The following is a 13,622-nucleotide window of genomic DNA, read 5'->3' as shown; positions in this document are numbered from 1 at the left end:
GATGTTGCCTGGATTGGGGAGCATGCCTTATGAGAATAGGTTGAGTGAACTTGGCCTTGGAGCGACAGAGGATGAGAGATGACTTGATAGAGGTGTACCAGATAACGAGCGGCAATGATCGTGTGGATAGTCAGAGGCTTTTCCCCAGGGCTGAAATAGCTAGCACAAGAGAGCATAGTCTTAAGGTGCATGGATGGAGGTACAGAGGAGATGACAGGAGTAAGTTTTTTTTTTACGCAGAGAGTGGTGAGTGCGTGGAATGGGCTGCCAGCGGTGATGGTGCAGGCAGAAACGATAGGGTCTTTTAAGAGACTCCCGGATGGCTACATGGAGCTTAGACAAATAGAGGGCTATGGGTAAAGCCTAGGTAATTTCTATGGTCGGGACATGTTCGGCACAGCTTTGTGGGCTGAAGGGCCTGTATTGTGCTGTATGTTTTCTATGTTTCTATGCTCCTATGTCTTATGGTCTTATGGAGTATCCAAGAGGCTGCTGTGAAAGAAATACATTGCTTTCTTCTCTTTCTCAGCTGGCTTCAAGAAGTACCATTCACATTAGTGAATGAAGTAACCCTGCTTCAGTACATTAAGCCCCAAATTTTCTTGGCAAATATCATATATGCAGAGAAAAATATACAAATAATATTGGTATCCTCAATAAATGGAGATGAAAAATATCTTCCACCAATCCCCAATTTTCACAGATTACATAAGGTGCACGAGCAGTGCAAACTGAAAGATTTAACAAGAATAGTTATGCTGTCCCAAATCTCAGTATGCATTATGTTCATTCACTTTAGAACTAGCAAAATACCTAAACACCTCCTCAGTTATCATTCTACTAAGAACACAAAATCAACATTAGATCATCCAATCAATCGTACTTTAGCAATACAAACAATAAACAAATACAAAAAAGGAATTTGAAATTTCATTACAGGATACCAAGTACATACAAGGTATTGTACATCAATGTTTACTTACTGTATATTACAGGACAGCCATTAAAATATCTGACAAAGAGATTAATATCCAGAGCTGCACTAGAAAGAATAAGTCTTAAAGATGGATGTTTTTGCATCAAATCCTTCAGTTTAGTTAATAAGAAATCACTAAACCGATCTCGCTCATGCACTTCATCCTGTCATATAAAAAAATGGAGACAAAACTGGATGAGTATGCATTTTTAAGCAGAGTTACTAAAATCCTATTTTTCATTTGTGGAGTTACTCCCTTTATCAATTAGTGGCATAATTGCTGCAAACCATACTACTTAAAGTTGTTCTTTCTCTTGCAGAGTTAATTCCATCAATTTAATCAAAATGCTTATAATACAAGTGCCATTGAACTGAAAAGTACCAAGGAATATTCACCCTCTGCTCTGCAACTCTTAAACTGAAGAAGCAAATCCATTAAGGAAGTAAATCCCTTTGGCTAAATTGTTAAAGGGTTTCCTGAACAACCTTAGCATGAATTTAGTTATTATTTAAAAACACTAATCTTCAGCTTTTCAATATGTGTGTCAGCATTTCATAAGAAAAATCAACATTCGCAAAAACTACAGAAACTCAGTATGAATCAATGAGAGCAAATAGAAGGCAGTCGGGCTTTTGAGGCCAGCAGGAAAGAAAACTAAAAATTAGCATTATTAATTTCTCACAATTTACTTCCACAGAAATTAAGGCAGATGATTAAGAAAATATATGCTTCTTCAGAAACATTATAAATTTGCTTTTATTTAGTGTTTTTTTCCCCATGAAATTAGACCAAAGAAGAAAGTTGCAAAAACGCAACTACTGAAATAGTTTTATTTTCCTCAAAGAAACTATCTGGGGCAACTCTGGCCTTATGTGAGCATTTACTTTCTTGAAATGACATGCAACAATAGGGACACTGAGGAGACTGAGGTCCTTTAACATCTGCCGGAAGATGCTGAGGATGTTCTACGAGTCTGTGGTGGCCAGTGCGATGTTTGCTGTTGTGTGCTGGGGCAGCAGGCTGAGGGTAGCAGACACCAACAGAATCAACAAACTCATTCGTAAGGCAGTGATGTTGTGGGGATGGATCTGGATTCTCTGACGGTGGTGTCTGAAAAGAGGATGCTGTCCAAGTTGCATGCCATCTTGGACAATGTCTCCCATCCACTACATAATGTACCGGTTGGGCACAGGAGTTCATTCAGCCAGAGACTCATTCCACCAAGATGCAACACAGAGCGTCATAGGAAGTCATTTCTGCCTGTGGCCATCAAACTTTACAACTCCTCCCTTGGAGGGTCAGATACCCTGAGTCAATAGGCTGGTCCTGGACTTATTTCCTGGCATAATTTACATATTACTATTAACTATTTATGGTTTTATTACAATTTAATTATTTATGGTGCAACTGTAACGAAAACCAATTTCCCCCGGGATCAATAAAGTATGACTATGACTATACTATGAGACAAGGCCCTCGAGAGGTTGCAGTAATCATTTTCTAGACCAGGATGCAGGAATAGGAATTTCACATTCAGAATCTAAGTTTCATCTCTTTAGAGCATAGGAAGTTGGAGAGAAGTATATGAAAACATAATTGTTTTTAACAGGATAGATCAGGAGTATCAGTATCCATTAAAGTAGGAGTCATGAACCAGACGGGACAGATTTAAAGCAACAGCATAAAATCCATGGAAGCACGAGCAAAACCGTTTTTTTAAACACATAAGGTATTGCTTGAAAGCATGCTGAGTGAAGATTCAATTGTTACTTTTAAAAGGGAAATGTAAAGATTTGAAGATTTTTAAAAAATCAGAGCTACAGGATAAAGAATTGAGGCAATGGAATTCACTGGACCTCTGTGCTATATTGACTATCTAAGGCACAGCTGACTGTTAAATTTTCAGACAGACCAAATAGCTGTTTCTAACTTTTGGGCTTTGATAACATTATTTTCTCAAAAATTTTTGTTCCAAGATTTTATCAGCTACTTTTTTAAAATAAGAGAACTTTTTTCAGGGATCGATAATTTATCAAGCATATTCATCTCTGGATTTAGAAATTGCATCATAGTAATTAAAAGTTAGCATTTTGTCTGTTTTTTACAAGGCCGAGTTCCTAGCTCAATGCCCAACACAGTACGGATGGAAAGCATGTAAGGAGCTGCAAACCCATCTCCTCTCCCTACTTGATCTTCTACAAACTCATCCAGCCTCAGTTCACAACAATGTTGGCTAAAGTCAGTATTGCATTGCCTGTTGTTGAACATCATGAGCTGCAAATCCACCTCCTCTCCCTCCTTGATCTTCTGCAAACTCACCTAGCCTCAATTCACAACAGTGTTGGCTAAAGTCAGTATTGCATTGCCTGCTGATGAACATCATGAGCTGACTACACTGCTTTGCTGATATTTCCATGGACTGTATACTTCCATGGACCTTAGCTACTCTCATACTAACACCTTCAACACCATAGCTTACAATGTGATTCAAGCCAAAATATGCAAAGCATTTAGCAAGCAATTCAAAATGAAATCACCCAAAGATTCACAAAGGTGAATTGAAAGGCCTTTTATAATGTTGAAAAACCTTTTATTTCCAGCATTTTTCAAAATCTATTTCATTACTTTAATTTTCTCTTTGGTTAGGAAAAATATACATTATTTTGATAAACTTACTACTATTACGTGAGTGACAGCAGCCAAGGTGCTATCTCCAGCCATTAGTGTTCGAAGAAGAACTCCATTAGTACAAAATGTCAATAGTGTCTTTGGAGATACTCTGAAACAAAAGGATTTAGCATTAACAAATTTAAATGTCAGGTATGGCTGTGTGTTAAACAACTTTTTTCCTTTATTATACCTGCTTTCCAGTCTAATTTGGTAGCCAATTGTCTGCCCAATCTTCTCACCCCTCTCGGCAGCAACTCTTTCTGCGACAGCAATAGCCGCAAGTCGCCTCGGCTGAGTACAGAATATTCGGCAAGGGATTCCATTCTTGCAGCAATCGTCCAGAAGGAACTGTGGAATCTGAGATACAAAAAATGAATTTGGCTAAGCTCAAATTAAAAAGCAGATTCAGAACAAATGCACAATTATGCTACAAAAAAAAACAAATAATTAAACTTTAAACATATAGAAATCTTTATAAAATACTAATTAATGACAACATTTAGTGAGTCATTATTGGCAGAATTTATGTGCATTTTACTATAAATCAACAATTACAAAACAAGGAAATTACATTTTATACTTTTTCAGAACCTTAGTGACAGGCAAGTTTTTAAAATACTTTCAAATATTGTCTGGCATTGTAAGAGAGGGGTGAATAACTAAGCTAACATTTCAACCTTTGCCTGGTATTTATACCTTAATAATGAGAATTAAGTATTCACATTCATGGTGTACAGTAATTAAATCCATTAAACAAAAATTGCTGATGTGACTATCACATAGAGATTCAGGCTACGTCCACACTAGACCGGATAATTTCGAAAACGCCGGTTTCAAGTAAAAACGACAGGCGTCCACACTACGCGTTTTTCAAAATATCTCTGTCCACACCAAAACAGATATTTGGGTGAATCTACTCCTACTGGGCATGTGCAGACACATCTACAGAAAACAAGCGAAGAGGAAACGGTATAATATTTACGTTTCCACTGTGGCGCTGTGCTATTTCCATAGAATAAAACTAGAGTACCAACAACAACAGCGAAATAAAGTTTTCAACAATGTCTTTGAGGAATACAAAGAAAACCTCTACTGGAAAAATCTGACCGGACTTCGTTTAGATAAGACAATGAAGTCAAGCTGTTTCTGCGAGTTACAAACGACTACAAAGTCAGCAAAGCAGTAGAGCTGTTTAATTCCAAACTAACTATTAACGTAGACAATAAAGTAAACAACACACGCATGAAGCCGTCCTCTACCCAAGATCAACAAGAGAGTGGAATCTTCAGCCACCAGACCTGCGCAGTATTTCTGACATTAATATTTTTAAAGATAGATTCAATGAAATCAATTTAGGGGATCTAGTCAAAAAAGTTCACTTTACAATTTAACTCTCACGCCATTCACACCGACTGTGCATTATAACAGCCGCCCGGCAGTGCTTGTGCAGTACCAAGGAGAAGCAAAAAAGCATTGTTGTTGTGGTGTTGTCATGACAACATTTTTAAATCTCTCCGTTTACCCCATCCACACTACAACATGAAACAATCGTTTTCAAATTTACACACTCTGGAGAGTGTTTTCAAAAATCTCCGTTTTCCAGGGATGAAAACGCCGTCTCAGTGTGCATAGAGGGTCAAAACGAAGAGAAAAGCTTTGTTTTCAAAATTATCTGGCGTAGTGTGGACGGAGCCTCAATTTGAGACAAAAATTAGCGAGTGTCATTCAGCTTCCAGTCCTTTCCAGTTCTGATGAAGGATCTTCAACCCGAAATGTTAAAACTGTTTCTCTTTCTAAAGATGCTGCATAGTGTTTTCAACATTTGATGTTTTTATTTCAGAGTCCTTCAGCATTTGTTGAAATGCCAGGGTAACAGATTTATTCATAAGAAGAACAAGAGTTGATTTTTTTTTGAATTAACAGTAAATGACAGAAAAGTTGACCATCTGGCAGAGGCATCAGTCTACACATCATGTAGAAACTATTTAAACTTTGGAGTGTCACACCCATTAAATACACAAGCTACAATTAAATAGAGCAAAGGTTAACAAAAGCTCTTTGTCACTAAAAGTAAACACACGACCTTAAATTAAAGGTTTTTCTAAAAACATCTGAAAATAGTTTGTTCAAAATTTCACTTCAAACTTACATAAAATCAAGTTTAATGCATTTGTTTTCACATACAAATGGAAAAATATATGGAATCTATTTTGAGGAATTTTGAATAAGCAACAAAGAGTTTTATTAATAATTAATGAGGCCATACCTGAGTAGTCTTTCCAGATCCAGTTTCTCCAACTATTAAAAGCACTCTGTTCTCTTTTATAATTTTCACTATTTCATCTTGCTTTTCAAAAACAGGCAAAGACTGTCTGAAGGCATCTAATTCAGAATCTCCACGTTTTGGTGGAACTTGAGGAATGCCATTGTTGAGTCTACCACTGGTTTTATTCATTTCTCGGTTGTTTTCTGGAGAGACAAGGAAATGAAGCCAACTGCTGAATAGCTTGAAATTCAATATAAAAAGTCAAAATAGAATGTAATACAAAAATGACTACTTGTAACAAGGATTTTTAAAAATAACAGATATACTTTTAAAATCTATGTGAGCAGAGTACAGACTATATTAAATTCTGACATCTTCTATTCTGAGCTCCCGATAGTTTAGCATCTGCTTCACAAAGTTGTTTGCCACACTCCACAGATACTCACAGAGATTCTAGTTACGATGCTCGTTTCCACTCATAGTCCTGGTCCCACTCAGCAGAGCTCCTTGCTCCCAATTGCTTAAAAATTCACTGTTTTTTTAAAGAGGTTGCCCAATTTTATAATGAATAATTTTATTCATGAACCAATAGCAACCAGGACCCCTGTTCCTTCACTCCCTTAAAGCTTACCAGGTTCATCGAGAAATTTGAATTAAAAATGTGTTTGGGTTGAATAACATTAATAGTCTGGAGAATCTACTAAACCAGCATCACCAAAGTTCCAAGCAAGCCGGATTATCAGAGCTTTACTATAATTGGGAAACATTGCATACAACCTTTCTGTCAGGCTTTGATAAAATAAGAATTCAAATGTCCATTGCTTATCACCATTAAAACTGTTATCATTATGAAGCAACAGCTGCTGTTACCTTAAAAGATGCCATTAACAAAATATATAGGACTCTTTTCAGCAAAATCATAGATTCATCAAGAAGGGAAATAGGCTCTTGGGTCAAGCTGGTTCATGCTGATCAATATTCCCATTTTCTAATGTTGCATTTCAATTTTTAGAATATTATTTTCCAATTAGAAATACAGTTCACAACAGCAGATATGGAAAAAATCAAGGTAATTACACATTATGGTATTCAATAAATGTTCAATATTAACAAAAGAAGCATAGGAAACAAATCCATCTCCTAGCTTCAATTCCGCAAAAGTTGGCCAAACTAGTTTTGAGATTGTTATTAAAACTGAAGGACAATTTTTTTTCTAATATGCTTACTTCCACCCTTCAAAACAAATAGTAGTACATACCTGCTTCAACAGTCAACACATTCCCACGTTCAGTTCTGGGTAAAAGATCTGTGCGTTCTTTATTTGTCACAGGAAACCTCTGTATTAGACTGCAAATAGCATGTTTCATGATGTGAGTCAGCGTGCAGGTCATGATGGCCTGCGCCATCTCCAAACCATCTTTTTTCTTTACTGTAAGAAACCTATGTATGCCTTTCCTAAAGAGGAAAACAAAATCAACCACGTTTCTTGATGAGTTTTAAATAAGAAATGTTATTATATTTACAACATACAATATAACTTTTATGAACTATGCATTATGAAAAGACTAGAGAATTTCAATAATTGTTCATTCTTACATATTTATCTCACATTTGCACACCTATGTGCAAGTGATAGAAAAGTGAAAATTAGATATGTAGCTTTAAACATATTTAAAACAATACAAAATCATTTAAAATGTACATTATTTGTGAACTGGAACATTCAATGTTTTTGCACAAGAATACCACAGCAAAAAACATATGAAATCTTTGCAACTTACCCTTTACTTTTAGAGATCAGGCCTAGGGACTGGGCAAGACGATGAATAAATGCTCTTTCTGTACTAGTCAGGGAGGATGGAAATTCCATTTCTAAAAAGAAAAATTGAGCTGTTACTGAGAAATAATATAACTGAAGTGTCACACATCAAAGTTGCTGGTGAACGCAGCAAGCCAGGCAGCATCTGTAGGAAGAGGTGCAGTCGACGTTTCAGGCCGAGACCCTTCGTCAGGACTAACTGAAGATAGAGTGATTAAGGGATTTGAAAGTTGGAGGTGGGGGGGAGATCCAAAATGATAGGAGAAGACAGGAGGGGGAGGGATGGAGCCAAGAGCTGGACAGGTGATAGGCAAAAGGGGATACGAGAGGATCATGGGACAGGAGGTCCGGGAAGAAAGACAGGGGGGGGGACCCAGAGGATGGGCAAGAGGTATATTCAGAGGGACAGAGGGAGAAAAAGGAGAGTGAGAGAAAGAATGTGTGCATAAAAATAAGTAACAGATGGGGTACGAGCAGGAGGTGGGGCCTTAGCGGAAGTAACTGAAGTGTCATTAGTGCATCACAGGAAAACTCCACAAGACTCCCCCAAATCTGCAAATCACGCTGAAACAAATAATTCCTTAATTATGATTATAAATTCACTGTAGTTATTACCAAAACAATAATCTTGAATGTCTGCAATGTTCAAGATTGTTTAATGTCATTTCCAGTACACAAGTGTAAAGCAGAATGAAACAATTGTCACTCCAGCTCCAATGCAGCACATAAGAAACATAATTAGATATAGAACTCAATAATAATTTTAAAAAGTACAATGTGGAGAAGAGGATCAGCCTTACTACTTGGAGAAAGTAAACATTTTTGCATCTGGTTGTCCTGGCATAGATGCTATGTGGGCTCCTCCCTGATGGAAGTGGGACAAACAATCCATGAGCAGTGAGGGTGGGATCTTACAGACTGGGAATCTGTTGTTAAGAAAAATATGAAGCTGAAATATAGCTCTAACATCAAAATAAGATGATGAATACTTAAGATGATGAATTGTGGCAAGTTGAATTGTTGGGAACCTTAAATTATCATGATCCTAGATGAGAATGTTTTGCTATAAAACACATTATTGTCCAAATATAAATATTCCTCTGTTCACATATTCCAATTCTTTTTATTTTGTTTTCAGCTCACGTGTATTCACTAGTCTCCTGCCCTTTTGCATTGACAGCCAATTTGCTTGCATGTGTTCCCAATCTAACAAACAGCCCTGCCTACCTTCACCATACTCCAAATGTTAGCCAAAGTCATCTAAAACAAAGTCTATCTATTTTTGCATGGAAGTGAAATACAAATCCTGCCCTTGGGAAAGTTTTCTACATCAGAGAATTATGATAATGTATGAGGCATAGCACCCAATATCATGGAATGTTACAGCAATGCCAAAATTAATATTCGGTTGGAGAACATTTCACATTTTGCCTCAGTGTTCACAATATTGAAAAATACAAAATAAAAAATGAAAAAAAATCTATAGATATGAAGAAATCCCTTCTGCAAGTCAAACAGGATTTGGCAAATTTTCAAACATCACCGCAAATGAAAATTGAAGCAAAGAAAACTGTCACTGATACCTTTACTCAAGCAGAATCAGGAACAAAGTATGTAACAGTGGATTGAACAATGGAGAGCAAGAAGCTTGAGGCTGTTTTAGAATAATCTTTAAAATGACTATAACATGAGTAGCTAATGTTAACTTGCAAGAGGCAAGTCAAAAGAGGTAGCACTCAACATAAACATAAGGGTGCCTCAATGTACTGCTAAATCTTAAAAAGTATCAGAAAAGATCAAGCTACAGAAACAAGTGGGTTGATCTTTCAAAGCTGTACCAGCACATAGTTTGCATACTCAGGCCAGCTTGTCTTCAAACTTAACTCTAACTCATCTCAGAAAATGGTGTGCTGAAACCTGAAAGGTTTGAGAAGATAATTCCAGACTGACACATTGTAGTACTGAGGGCTTCAGTGCAGGATTAAGGATATACATGCATATACAACAAATATCTACCACTGGGATACACTGTTGAAATAAGCCAACACGAATTAACAAACCTTTTAAGGCTCTTTTTTAATTATTTTACAGGACTTAAGCACTCTAATTATCTCTCATTATTTCCCTTCAACTAAGTGGCTTGCTGGGTTATTTAGATCAACTACAGGTTTCCCCCGCCATCCGAAGGTAGAGCGTTCCTATGAAATGGTTCGTAAGCCGGAATGTCGTAAAGCGAAGAAGCAATTACCATTTATTTATATGGGAAAATTTTGTGAGCGTCACAGACCCAAAAATAATCTACCAAATCATGCCAAAGGACACATAAAACCTAAAATAACAGTAACACATAGTAAAAGCAGGAATGACATGATAAATACACAGCCTATATAAAGCAGAAATACTTTTCCACAATCATTGCCGGCACTGTTCTCTGTAGCAAAAATCTCACGCAAGCGCCGTCGGCAAAAACACGGCACAAGCGCTCTCCAATAACCTTTAAGCTATGAAGCTGCCAAATCATACTAAATAACACGTTAAAATACACAGCTGATATAAAGTAGAAATAATGTATGTACAGTGTAGTATCACTTACTGGAATTGGGACAGTGCCGAGCACATTGATGATGGTGTGTTAGGCCGAGTCGTTGGAGATTGGGGTGGTGCAGTGGCCCCCACCGTCCAGGCCACCAACTGATACTGATCCGCGAAGCATGCAGGGGTCCAGCAGTAGACGGGACGCATCCAGCACATCTTTAAGAAAAAAGCCGAAATAAACAAGCTAATTAATTAGGTGCTGCCCAACACGTAATTGTCGGCCCAGATCAGAGGCGATGCAATCGGCACTGATCTGGGCCAACAATTATGTGCTGGGCAGCACCTAATTAATTAGCATGTTTATTTCGGCTTTTTTCTTAAAGATGTGCTATGTGCCTCCCAGCTACCGTTGTATTCTCCGCAAATCGGTATGTGCCCGCGGCCCGGGGGCTGGGGTGGTAGGACACTGGGGTGTCATCTCATCGTTGATCAGGGCAGGCGGTCATCTTCTTCTATCTCTGCCTGCCTCGATGTCGAAGGTCAAGGTTTGTCGTCTGCAGTGGCTGATGTGGAAGGCTTGCTTGACTGTTGAGCCTCGTGCATTTTTCTATCATACAGTTCTTCGTAAGGACTCGAACCATCTTGCAAATATGTCCAACCCGATGTACCCTTTCAAAATTCAAGTCGTACTTTATTATTACTCATTCGGTTTCGATTGTTATCCTTTCCTCTTCCAATTGCATCAGCTTTTCATATGCCAAAACCTCTTCAACATCATCTTCGTCAACTTCCACAAGCCAAACTCACTTTGTCCTTACTTCGTTCACCACGATCAAAACGCTTAATTATGTCTAGTTTTACGCTAAGTGTAACACTCTGACGAGCTGTTTTAAGCTTTTCCGATATCTTAGAACTCATCTTGCTAACGGCTGCTCACAGGCATGTGTTTAAGCAATGCCAGCTAGAATGTAGTTCCGAATCCAGAGGAGAGCGGCTGCTCGGGGCGCGCGCTGATTTTTTTTATCGCGCGCTGCTTTTCTTCGTAACAGTGAAAACATCTTCTGTTAACAAAAACAGGGTACTAATGTAGGTCTTTCGTAACAGTGAGGTTTCGTAAAGCGAACGTTCGAAAAGCGGGGAACACCCGTATATCTGGAATGCCTAAGTAAAGCAGATCTTGCTCGAAGGACAGTAATGAATTTTTACAACAATCATCTGGTTTCAAATATACTGTTACAACAGGAATTCTGCAGATGCTGGAAATTCAAGCAACATACATCAAAGTTGCTGGTGAACGCAGCAGGCCAAGCAGCATCTGTAGGAAGAGGTGCAGTCGACGTTTCAGGCCGAGACCCTTCGTCAGGTCGACTGCACCTCTTCCTACAGATGCTGCTTGGCCTGCTGCGTTCACCAGCAACTTTGATGTATGTTGCTCAAATATACTGTTACTGGAAAGTTTATGTTAAAACACATTTATTTGATAAAACAATTTAAATTCCTTCTGTTGTAATTTAATATTGTCTTCTGGATTGAAGGTGCACTAAACTAAGCAAACACCTCTAACATCTTTTTGCACTATGGAGTACTGGTTGCTTTGTCATTTTTAGGTTTGTTGTAACTAATTTACCTTCAACAAGGTCACACAAATGGCCAGATAAATTCTTTCATATTAACAATTGAGGGATGAATAGTAGGTAATACTCCAAACTAAATGTCTTAAGAATGAGAAGCAGCAGTAGACAATGCACGGCACCTGCTCCACCATTCAACAGGATCAGGGCTGATATTTTTCCTCAGCACCAATTTCCTACACTAATTCCTTTTTTCATCTATTCTCTTAACATCTGTTATGGAATTTTTACATCTGTCAGAAAGGGCTGCACCTCCAATATCACACACAAGATGCTGAAGAAACTCAGCAAGTCAACCAGCATATATATGGAGAGGAATAGAGAGTCAACCTTTCAGGCTGAGACCCTTCTTCAGTACTGGAAAGGGGAAGATGCACTGCCCCATGATCCTTGAATCTTCTCATCTATAAATTTCCTCCATTCTTATGAGCTACGTTAGGCATTTAATTAAATCTGAAGTGAATATTAACCAATCATTATCTGACCTTGAGGGAAGAACACCAACACTGAGCCATGGATATTCTAGTAGACATAAAGAACCTGCTGCAGCATTCATGTTGGATGATGTAGTCATACTGCATTGGCAAACAATCTTTGCTCAAGACACCATCATAAGAACAGATTAACTAATTACTCAGTTTCATATATTGTAGAACCCTGGAGTGCACAAACCAGCTGTCTGATACTGAAATAACTGATTACAAAGTGCAGAATGCCCTGAGGTTACAAGAACAAATTTCCTTCCCTGAGTGCCTTTAGTGAGACAGGTATTTCCTCTTTTGAAATTAAATTTCTCCAGTTGCCATGGTGTGATCAACTGACTGGATCAATAGTTCAGGATGTTAGCCTGGCAATTTAACTACTATGCGACTGTATCCTATGATGTGGGAAGGGATAAATTCTTTCCTTCAATAATATTCCCAATGGAATATGGAATTTAAACTTCATTTTTCAGTTGACTTTTTTTAACCATCAAACAATATGAAAGTAAACATCCAGTAAATACTTCATGCCATCACATATCATAGAATCATAACAAATGCACTGTTACTCCATCCACCTTTTTGATCGCTGTAACAGAATCTTTCTAGTGCAATATTTATTGCAATCTTCACTTCTTCATCAATCCGGATATCTTTAAGTCCTTTTGCTTTGGAGGCAGCTTGGTTTGACTGGGCACTGCCAGGTCGTGGGGACACACTTGCAGGTCTTGACATATTTGATCTGAAGAAACAAATAAAATAAAATATTTTCATAAAATTTTAAAATCAATTCTACACAATATGAAATAATGTAATCTAATTATTTAACTTACAATTCTTATATCAGACTATGTTATGAGTTTTACAGTTCAAAATCAATGCTTCATTTTGTACAAAACTTGCCAGTTTTGATGTGTCACTGTTCATGTAAACTAAATCCCTCAATAACAAGTGCAATGTTTTAAAATTAACCAAACAGCTTCCTACTGTCAGTACATTAGACGTATTCAACAGTATAAAATGCATACATTCATTGAAAAACAAAAAACAGCAGGCAAATTCAAAAAACAGTTAATATTTCTGGTTAATGACCTGAATAATACCAAGTATAGCAACACCAAACATATGGGGAATTAGAGGTCCCTCAGCCCAGTATGGCAGTGCACAGTAGGACTGTGCTTATTTGGTTGAGTCCATTCTCAGTTTTTGACACGACCTAGGGGAGGCCATTGATAATTGGTG

General features: G+C 37.7%; 1 protein-coding gene across 3 annotated transcripts in view; it reads right to left on the bottom strand.

Moving 5' to 3' along the window:
- The window catches only part of ythdc2 (YTH domain containing 2), an 88,363-nt gene that overhangs the window by 65,481 nt on the left and 9,260 nt on the right, over nt 1-13,622 (bottom strand). For all 3 annotated transcript variants that reach the window (XM_063068658.1, XM_063068656.1, XM_063068657.1), the window contains exons 2-8: nt 12,959-13,122; nt 7,695-7,785; nt 7,172-7,368; nt 5,914-6,116; nt 3,838-4,004; nt 3,654-3,756; nt 984-1,140 (exon numbers count right to left, since the gene is read on the bottom strand). In XM_063068658.1, the coding sequence (XP_062924728.1) occupies nt 984-1,140; nt 3,654-3,756; nt 3,838-4,004; nt 5,914-6,116; nt 7,172-7,368; nt 7,695-7,785; nt 12,959-13,115 (1,075 nt within the window). In that variant the 5' untranslated portion in view covers nt 13,116-13,122. The remainder of the gene's footprint in view (nt 1-983; nt 1,141-3,653; nt 3,757-3,837; nt 4,005-5,913; nt 6,117-7,171; nt 7,369-7,694; nt 7,786-12,958; nt 13,123-13,622) is intronic.

Source organism: Mobula hypostoma, chromosome 16 (assembly GCF_963921235.1).
Source record: "Mobula hypostoma chromosome 16, sMobHyp1.1, whole genome shotgun sequence".
In the NCBI taxonomy this organism is placed as follows: Eukaryota; Metazoa; Chordata; class Chondrichthyes; order Myliobatiformes; family Myliobatidae; genus Mobula; species Mobula hypostoma.
The sequence above is the reverse complement of the archived record's forward strand: the minus strand, read 5'-3'. Positions and strand labels throughout refer to the sequence as shown.